This window comes from Dermacentor albipictus, unplaced genomic scaffold (genome assembly GCF_038994185.2).
Source record: "Dermacentor albipictus isolate Rhodes 1998 colony unplaced genomic scaffold, USDA_Dalb.pri_finalv2 scaffold_83, whole genome shotgun sequence".
In the NCBI taxonomy this organism is placed as follows: Eukaryota; Metazoa; Arthropoda; class Arachnida; order Ixodida; family Ixodidae; genus Dermacentor; species Dermacentor albipictus.
The window spans coordinates 76700-86935 of record NW_027225637.1 but is presented as its reverse complement, the minus strand read 5'-3'; the positions used below and the strand labels follow the sequence as shown (position 1 = coordinate 86935).

Here is a 10236-nt window from a genome sequence, read left to right as displayed (position 1 = left end):
TCCTAATATCTAGGCGAATAGTATTGAATAGGGTTGAATTACCGGCTAAAATAAAATCAGGAAGGTGCTGTTGAATCAGGAATAATTAATCTAAAAGTAATAAAAAAAATTAGCAGGGCGTTCGTTTAGATTCTGTAAGGAATGTTTGGACAGCGAAGCATGCATCCCTGTGGCTGAATCCCAACGTGGACGCCCCGAACGAAAGAATAACAGGTTCTGTCAAGTCCAGGCCAATTCTTCGAAAAGGTGTCTCCAACAATCTTTTTCTTAACGCAGCAAAGCGGCGGCAAGATAGAAGAAAGTGGTGTATCGTCTCCTCTTTCTCACAAAAAGAACAAAGGGGAGAGGGAACCAAATCCGACCTGTATAAATTGATACTTAGGGAGGGAATGCAGCAGCGTAATTTGTTGAGGCAGACCTCAAGCATCTTTGTGTAACAAGATTCGTTATGCTAGGGAAATGCCAGGTGTTTATACTCTGGAGAAGCTGTCAAATGTGGGTTTCTGGGTTTCTGTGGGTTTCAAATGTGGTTTCTGTCAAATAGGAGTTTCTGTATCCTGTTCATTACTGTTTCTAAGTGAGGTATCCTGACTCCTCTTGGTACTGTATACAAGTCAACTTAGAATTTTTCCGCTGCTTTTACTATATCTTGGAGATTGCTGATGATATTCTCCTTTTTATCTTTTAGTGCATACATCATGGTTTGTCCTATGCCAGGTTTCTTTTTTACTGATTTCAGGCTGCGTTCATTTTTTACGGCTTCACCAGTGTTTCTCATGTTATAGTTTCGAATATCAGTTATTTTCGCCTTGTTGATCAGTTTTGACAGTTCCGCGAATTGCGTAAAGCTGTGCGGCCGCCAGTCCCATACAACCGCGTAGAGCGCAGGACTCTGCGATTCTAGACCTACTGCGATCACCGCGAAAGGTTAGAAAAACACCCACATAAGCACAGCAGAGAAGTGGCTACGTGAGGCGGTTCCACCGATAACTGTAGAAGCGTCATTCAAAACAAGTAATTGTTCTCCACTTCCGCCGGCGTTTTCTCTACTTCCTTTTTCAATAAAAAGATGTTGATCCATAAATAGTCTCATAAACAATGCTTAACTTTTTTATTATTCGCTTTTGCTTGCAGTTTGGTTCTTGCCTTGGCTCTCTCCCTTAGTATATCGCTTAATTTCTCAACACCTTGCGATTTTTGTTTCCAGTTGCCAATTTTGCACGAAAAGTGCTATACAGTTAGGGAAAAACAGACGAGGTAACGGGCGACAGTCAACTTGCTTATGGGTTTAAGGGTTATTGCAGGGTTTCATGATGGACGCTCTTTCACATTATTTTATTTCCCATCTTATCTAACCCAAATCACGTGTATATGGTTCCGGGCATCTGCCAGCGTCGCGGCGAGCCGTAACTCAAGAAAATAATGAAGCAAAGGGAAAAATTAAACGCAATTGGCGTTTTCTCCGGCCGCAACTCGTTCCATGAGAGTACAGACCAGCTGAGTAACAGCCGCATCCCTCTCCTGGTCCCAGGATCAGCCTAAACAAAGAAGGTTGAACTAACAAAAGTAACAGCTATGCGTGTGACGGTTGATTAGATGGTGACAAATGAACGCATCTCGAGTTAATAGCGCGGGTGCGGAATCTATGAGAAAACTGTCCTTCACATTACAAGAGATGCCGATAACTACCGCCATCTAAAAGGAGTGAAAAAGGCAGCATAATGCTGACCGATGAACAGCTGCCAAGTCTCAACATTGATCTGGCGGCGCTTCAGGAATGTGTGAGGAGTGGTGGCGTGGGTGGGGAGGAGGGGTGGTATGCCATTTGATATCGGGGGGGGGGGGGGGGGGCCCTCCGCCCCCCCCCCTGGGTACGTGCTTGGCACTAGCGCTTATAGAAATGCTGGTACATTAGTTGAAATAAAATGTAGGAATGATTAAATATGGTGGACTTGACATTCGACTCAAACATTAGGCTAATCATCTATGTTGCTTATAACAGGTTCCTTCTGTGTTAATAATGAAGTTCCAACTGCCGTCATTCAACTTCTCTTTCAGCCGCAGATACAATAGAATGCTAACATTCCTATATTGCATGCCGTCAATAAATTATTGAAATATCGAGAACAGACAACGAATACTCACCAAACACTGGCATTTATTTGATGCTCTAATGAAACAGACAGTGGAAAGCTAGCTTACTGAACAATCAATTCCTCTAAAGAAGTACCCATTTGTAAAAAAAAAAAGAAAGGAACGAACAGAATAAGATCAAGAGAATCCACAATGAACCATGTAGACCAGAACCAAGAGGCAACAAATACATGAATTGGTCTAAGAGAACAAGTTCATATGTAACAAAGAGAAGACTGAAAAAAAAACAGAGCCTTAAGAACACATCATTCAGACATCTGTAGTGTAACAATTATTACAACAAACATACATAGTTTGTTGGGGCATGCAAACAGTAATTTTTGAGACACGAATGAACATCAATTACTTTTCGAATAATGAAAAGCCACAATATAACAAAGCAAATAGCTGTTTTTGCCGACTTCTTTTAATTAAAGTTTAACTGTATCTTGACTTTTTTCTCAGCTACAGCGGCTTTATGTTGGTTAGTTCTCGTAAATCCTTTTGCTCTATGTTCCATAACGTGTTAAAAAAAGATCTAGAGAAAATATGCTAACCCCGCAAAAGTGTTTTAGAGACCCTTTAAGAGCAAGCTTCAGCTTGGGGGCTGCCATCTACATACATGGGAAAGGAGATCATTTTTCTTGACAACTACTGCACGAAACCAGATGAGGTTTGTTGCATATAAAAGAAATAGAATGTAGTGACTGTTGGTAGTGATTTTTTTATTTAGGCCATCAATCTTCTAATAACAGTTGTTGAAAATCACGAATTTTCAGAAAACGAAACTACCAAATTTACAACTCTGGTAACTCAGCAATGAAAAATATTGCAATTCTGTAAAATGCTCCAAACAGGACACCTAAAGCGGACAATATTTAGGTATTAAACAAAGCGTTAAAATATGCCACTAATAAATGATTAGGACATCTGCAAAGTCCCTGTATGCAGTGTAACAAGTTAGCAAAATATACATTGGTACATCAAATTTGTCTGCTTTGGAAGATCTAGCGTATGCAGTTTACAGAGCTACGATATCTATTCCAGGTGCAGAGATAAAAATTTATAAAGTTCTTGCTCCAATTCTTTAAGATGAAAAATCTTCGTATATTCCTGTTATAACATTCAGGATTCAAACTAAATTATGCTTCCAGAAGTCGCCAGAATTTAGCTTTTTCTCTCAAATGTAACAAATTTCGTCACAATCAGCCCACTGGTTATTTCAGAAAAGCATTTATGCGTTTTACATGTATTTGAATAGGCGGCATCGAAGTTGGGCCCGAGTTAAAGCTTGCTCTCAGGAACATGTGGAAACACTTGTGCTACCTGATGCACTAGAACACTACGTAACATCCTACACGAATGCAGATTTTTATTTCAGACTCGAGTTCAACAAGATTGATAAAATACCCTACAGTATCATGGTGCTGTGCTCTCCAAGTCTGTTCAAGTGATGAGGACCTGAAGCAGGCAATGCAACTATATGGCCGGTAATTTGTATGAATGCACCGGTGTATCTTCAGGGCATTCTTCAACGAGAATTGCTGAAGGCAGAGTGGGCAATGAAATGGCTTCTCGCCTCATGTGTTTCCTAAGGTTGCTCTTTTGTGAGAATCTCCGAGAGCATGAAGGGCACTCATATGGCTTCTCGCCTGTGTGGGTGCGCAGGTGGGCTTTCAGGTGGGCCTGTAGTGAGAAGCTCCGAGAGCATGAAGGGCACTCATATGGCTTCTCGCCTGTGTGGGTGCGCAGGTGGCATTTCAGGTCGCTCTTCTGTGAGAAGCTCCTAGTGCATGAAGGGCACTGATATGGCTTCTCGCCTGTGTGGGTGCGCAGGTGGAATTTCAGGATGCTCTTCTGTGAGAAGCTCCGAGAGCATGAAGGGCACTCAAATGGCTTCTCACCTGTGTGGGTGCGCAGGTGCGCTTTCAGGTGGGGCTTTCGTGAGAAGCTCCGAGAGCATGAAGGGCAGTCAAATGGCTTCTCGCCTGTGTGGGTGCGAAGGTGGGCTTTCAGGTTGCCCTTTACTGAGAAACTCCGAGAGCATGAAGGGCAGTCAAATGGCCTCTCGCCTGTGTGAGTCCGCAAATGGACATTCAGATAACACTTGTGTGAGAAGCTCCGAGAGCATAAAGGGCAATGAAATGGCTTCTCGCCAGTATGGATGCTGGCATGTGCCTCCAGAAGAAATAGCTCATCAGCCACATAGTCACATAGCTGACATCGGTGGATGCATCCTTGCTTTGAGTCTTCACATTTGGCAGTTGACGCAGAAATTGAAGGCCTCGATGCTGCAGAAATAAAAAAAAGTAAATAAGAGTTTTTAGGAAATGCCAAAAAAGAACACATGCTAACTTTAATGACAAGCTATCTTTTTCATTTTATTTGGGAGATCTTCAGGGTGACCTTAAGTATGATGAAACAAAGAACTAATGGTCATTTTTATTTACTCAATATTTCTGCATTTTAATGCTTCATGATGACCCTGTTTGTGAAGTCCACTTATAAAAGGGATTTTTCAGAAAGCTAAGAATTACAAAGTGACAGAATGTGGAGTGCTTAACTACTCCATACTATGACCCTTAGAGAACACTTCAAAAATGCTTTGACCAAGTCTGCTCTCATATCCTCAATGATCACTTGACGCCCAGTAATCACATTAGGCACTTGCAAAATTTATGATTCGCTTACACAACCAATTTGTTTTATACGAGACTTCATCAGCGAGTTTCTCTTTGACCACACATTGAACATTGCCAATGTTATCGTAAGTCGAGATTGCAAGGAGCAGGCTAGGAAATTCCGCAGTTTTCCTCACATAACCTGCCAACACCTACTACCCACATCCTCTTTCAGAACAGCCCAGAAAGAAAAAAAGAATAATATGCGTCTATAACCCACGGTAACAACTGCATACGCAACCCCTAGATATTTACAAAACAGCATCCATTTGGGGATAAACCACTTGAGCGTGTGGTATATTCAGGCAATGACCCTGCTTTCCTGTTTCCAGAGACGGGAGCTGGGCCGTTGAGCACGGCTTATCGTGACCTAAGTTCAACTTTGCTAGCACCATGTCCACTATTCACTAACTACTAAATGCAAAATGGCGACCCACACAGAGGAGGAAAATGACCGACCGTGCACGAGAGAAGGGAGCTTCAACACACAGGGGTGGAAAAAGAGTGGGATTCCCCAGGAGATAGCAAAAGTGTGAGCACTCGAGAACCTTGCCCTGAAGTGTGGCTTTGGGGCTGTGCACGCTGTGTTGTCATGGAGTAAAACTTCAAATACAAATTCCAGTAGTTCATACCCCGATCCTGACCTTACAGTAAATTTTTCACGATGTTTGGTGCGGCATAGAGGTGCAAAAATACGGCAACTTCTTTTGGAGTGCGCTCTGCTCCTTGTGCTCTGCCATCACAAAATATTGGCAAATGATTGCTGGAACCGACAAGGAATGGTATGTTCCCTTTGCAAAGCGCAGTGGATTTTAACACACTAGTGGGTGAAGGTACTGTATTATGTGCGAATGGAGGCACCAAGCACCATCGGGGGCTCCGAAAGAATGACACACACACTAGTTTCATATCGCGCCCAACTTACCCCTCGGTTGCAGTGAGGCTGGTTATATATATATATATATACATATATATATATATACATACATATATATATATATATATATATATATATATATATATATATATATATATATACATACATATATATGTATATGTATATGTATATATATATATATACATATATATATATATATACATATATATATATATATATATATATATATATATATATATATATATATATATATATATATATATATATCATATATATATCATTTACCAGGCATGTTCGTCTCAGCAACATGGGCACGGCATTTGGAAAAGGGCCACTAACACAAGGCAGCCAGATTGAAAAACTGAGTGAGACACACACACGAACGTCAACTTCTTCCTCCGTGCTGGCACAGAACTGGCGCCGAAGTGCTCCCGTACAACACACTTTGGAACGGGGCGGTGGGTTGCGCCACCAACCTTTTGCTATTTTAATGCCCTATGTCCTACCTATGAATTCCAATAAACAAACTTCATGAAACTCTATTGTGAACATTGCTTTGTACGCCCTTGTTTCTAGTTTACCTAACTTTTTTGAAGCTTCAAGTCGCCTTTTACTAATCTTCATTGCGGACATGGTTATTTTCACCATGCTCTTGATGAACCCAAGGGCTTCAAGGACGCTTGTGATTCCTAAATCGACCGCTGGGCAGATATCTTCACATTCTAATATACCATGCTCCATTGCTACATTCCTCTCCTTGCTCCCCTCACCAGCGGCACCTCCGCTCCTTGCTCCAGAGAAGAGGAGGCGGTGGGTTGCACCACCAAGCTCTTGCTACTATACTGCTTAATATTCTATCTAGGTTAAAGAAGAAAAAAAAACGATTTCCCACAACCAAATTCTCTGACCCCCTATTGTGAACTGCGCTTTTGTACGTCTCCGTTTTTCGTCGTTTCCCTACTTTTCTTCCACCAATTTTCCTACCACCTCTTACTAATCTCTATTGCGGACGTGTGTACTTTTCACTTGCTCTCGCTGAACCCAAGGGCTTCAAGGCCAGTGGTGGCTACGTCAACCGCTGGGAAGATGTCTTCACATTCAAACACTAAAACACGCTTTATCGTTTCCCTACTGTACCGCAGCAAGCACATGCTTCTTCTTCCTTCTTATATCTCGCTTTATAAGTGCATGTTCCAAGGCATTCTGATCTCGCTTCAAAATGTAATGAGCTTCCCTTTGAGTTATCATAAATTGTTTTTTTTCTGATTTAGTTTTTTCCTCTTACGTAGTTACTCATGGTAGGTTTCTTTTTTTCATTGCCGCCACCCATGAGATTATTTCAGCCTCTGACTTTTCGTTTGATGTTCTTTGTTGCTGTGTTGCTCACCACACAGGCCGCATACTTGCTGGTAAGCTTCCTAGTTCTTTGCCTCCACTATGCATGAATGTTATTCTTGTACAAACACCTGAACACTCTCCCAGTCTATTCACTTTCTTCCATATTCCTCAGTCGTTATTCATGATTAATTTGTCTGTGAGCTTCCCTCACCTCAAAACTTCTGCAGCCCATATCACTCTGGATAGCTTCATTTATAGTCTTCCCGTGAGTGCCCAATGCGAGGCGTCCTGCTCACCTTTGGTTCCAGTCGAGTCCCAACTGTATCCCTGATTTCAAGCAAACAAGCGCATTTCGAAATGTAAGTCTTGGAACCATTAGATCTTTCCACATACCCCACAGCACCTCGCACCTATTGTATCTCCCTAGTGCTCTGTGTTTCATTATGGCCGCATTTCTCTTCCCCTTAACTTTATTCTTTTTTCCTGTGTCTCCATATATTTATTGCCTTAATTTATCTGTATACCAAGGTGTTTATATTCTTTTACGCAAAATATTTCCTGGCGCTGTATTGTCACTGTGTGTTCGCTGTTTTCAATTAATACAATTGCACCTCATTTTTTAACACTACATTTCAGACCTAACTTATGGCCTTCCTGTCCACAGAATTAGCCAGACAATGCATGTCACTATGCGTGTTAGCTAGCAACACAATGTCGTCCGCATAAAATAAACCTGGAAGCTGCTGCTCTATTACTGTACCGGCCTGTTTGTATGAGAGATTTAACCTAATATTACTTCCTTCTAGCACCTTTCCCTCCTCACCATGAACATCATAAACAGCAGTGGGGATAACGGCCACCCCCGCCTCAGTCACTTGTTGATATCAACCTTCTCCTCGCTCCTCATCCCTTCCCATTCATCGCAAACTGTATTTTCTAGGTAAATACTGTGATAAGCTGTAGACAGTCGTCGCCTATGCCTTCCTCTTTTGGGGCTCAACCGGCACCCCGCGTGCGATCATTTTGAATATGCTGGCTTGAGGCTTGTTTGGAACCGCTGGTGGCTTCAATTGGATTGGTGTCGCAGCTAGGTGGCATGAGCCGCCACCCGATTTCAAGGGTTAAGCCTTATCCATCCATCTATCGTGAATGGTTACCATTGCCACTTGTGTGCAGCCTGCTTGTCTCCCGGGATATTCTCGCCTTTCGGAAGTGAATTTTCGCTGTGTGTTCTCGACACTATGGCCTCGCCTCACGCCTCTCCGCCAAACTTTGCAGAGAAGAAACGCGGTAACTACACCCACCTTAACTTTGGAAAAGAAAGCTGCGATCATTGAACTCATGGAGAAAGGACGGACGCAAGCTGACGTGGCGAAGCAGTTCCAGCTGTCCAAGCAAGCAGTTTCAGATTACATCCGCAAAAAGAGCAAGATACTGTCTGCCTTCGAGAATTCACTCGAAAGAGAAAAAAAACGGACCGCAAGGGTGATCATCTGCAGCTGGAAGACGCATTTAAATTGTGGCTTAAAGGGGTCCTGACAAAGAATATCCCAGTTTCTGGTGAAACGCTTAAACAGAAGGCCATAGACCTCGCCATCAAGATTAACATAGAGAACTTCAAGTTCACTGACGGATGGCTCCGCAGCTTTAAGAAAAGGCATGGAGTATCCTTTAAGAAGATGTGCGGTGACAGTGGAGCCGTCAACCAGGCTGTGGTGGCAGAATACTGCAGCAATGATTTGATCTTTGTCCTGCAAAACTACAGCCCTAAGGACATTTTTAATTGCGATGAAACGGTTTTATTCTTTAGGATGCTGCTGGACCGTTTGCTGCATTTCTCAGGTGATCCAAGTACCGGAGGGCGGCACAGCAAAGAAATAATTACAGTTATGGTCGGTGCGAACGCGACCGGTACCGAGAAAATTCCACTTCTTGTGATTGGAAAGTCGCGAAACCACAGGTGCTTCAAGGGCCCCAGAAACCTGATAGTATGGTACATGAGCAATTTAAAGGCACGGATTACGCAATCATCATTCGAGGGTTACCTGCGCCGCATGGACGGAATGTTTCGATCCCAGCAATGCCAAGTGGTGAATTTTGTCGACAAATGTGCAGCCCATGGTGCTGTAGACAACCTCCAGGCCATTCGACTGCAATTTTTGCCGCCGAATACCACGAGTGTGCTACACCCCATGGGCCAGCGCGAGATACAAAACCTTAAAAGCGCTCTACCGTGCCAGTCTGCTTCGCCGCACAATCCTGTGCATCGACAACGAAAAAGTGCACACCATGAACCTCTTCACGGCAGTCTGCATGCTTGCTGATTCGTGGAAGGCCGTTCAGCCAGCAACGATAGCAAATAGGCACGCTGGATTTTGCGCTGCTGAACCTTGAATTGTGCGCAGAGCCTACTCACCACGAGATCGTGACACAGGTGCTTACGCTTCAAAGTGATTCTGGATCCGATACTTCAGCTGTCCTCAACCAACGACATCGGACATTAACAGTGCATGGATGTTGCTGTCAAATGTGTACGACGAGAGGTCGACCCTCGCGAAAATACAAGCGGATGTTGTCACAAGCAGGTGAAAAAAGAGGCAAGGCACAGTCCGTAACTATGTCAAGGTTGATTCGCAAATATAAAGTTCACTTTTCCTATTCACAAGTTTTTTCGGACTGTTACATTTTTCTCATCCCATTGTAGTCTGAGAAATCGGTCGGCGACTAATATAACTGAGTGCAGCATTTCGACAATATTTCACATGTTGCTATAGTTATTCGCAATATTATATATTGACTTTCCCCCCACTCAATGAGACATAGTTGGTATACCACTTTTACCACTTCCATCCTGCTGGTGTCGGTGATGTTTGCGGCAGATGGACGTGTTTTTCCAGGGCCCCGTGGCATCAACGAAAACATGGCGAGTTTTTTGTACATGTTTTGAGCTTGCTTCTGATTTTTTAGCCTTTAAATAGTAATTGACTAGTTTTATTTTTGTATATTTATGTGTGCGAGTGTGTTTTGTGCATATTTAGTTCTGCCGGATAGCCACAGCATCCATTTGCGAAACGTGTTTCAACACGTGCAACCGTTTTGGGACGTTAGCCTTTGTAGCTTTTAAATAGTAGTTTGGAAGTCGCAATACCATTAGCTATTAGTGGTTGCAGTCTGTGTGCATTGGTA

The 10236-nt window shown here is 42.9% G+C and overlaps 1 protein-coding gene across 9 annotated transcripts in view; it reads right to left on the bottom strand.

Moving 5' to 3' along the window:
* Positions 1–3485: 3485 nt before the first annotated feature.
* The window catches only part of LOC139053230 (zinc finger protein 25-like), a 55920-nt gene continuing 49169 nt past the window's right edge, over positions 3486–10236 (bottom strand). For all 9 annotated transcript variants that reach the window (XR_011510330.1, XR_011510331.1, XM_070530327.1 and 6 more), the window contains one exon: positions 3486–4424. Coding sequence is in view for 7 of the 9 variants with exons in the window: in XM_070530327.1 (XP_070386428.1) it covers positions 3613–4424 (812 nt within the window). In the remaining 2 variants the exon portion in view is untranslated. The remainder of the gene's footprint in view (positions 4425–10236) is intronic.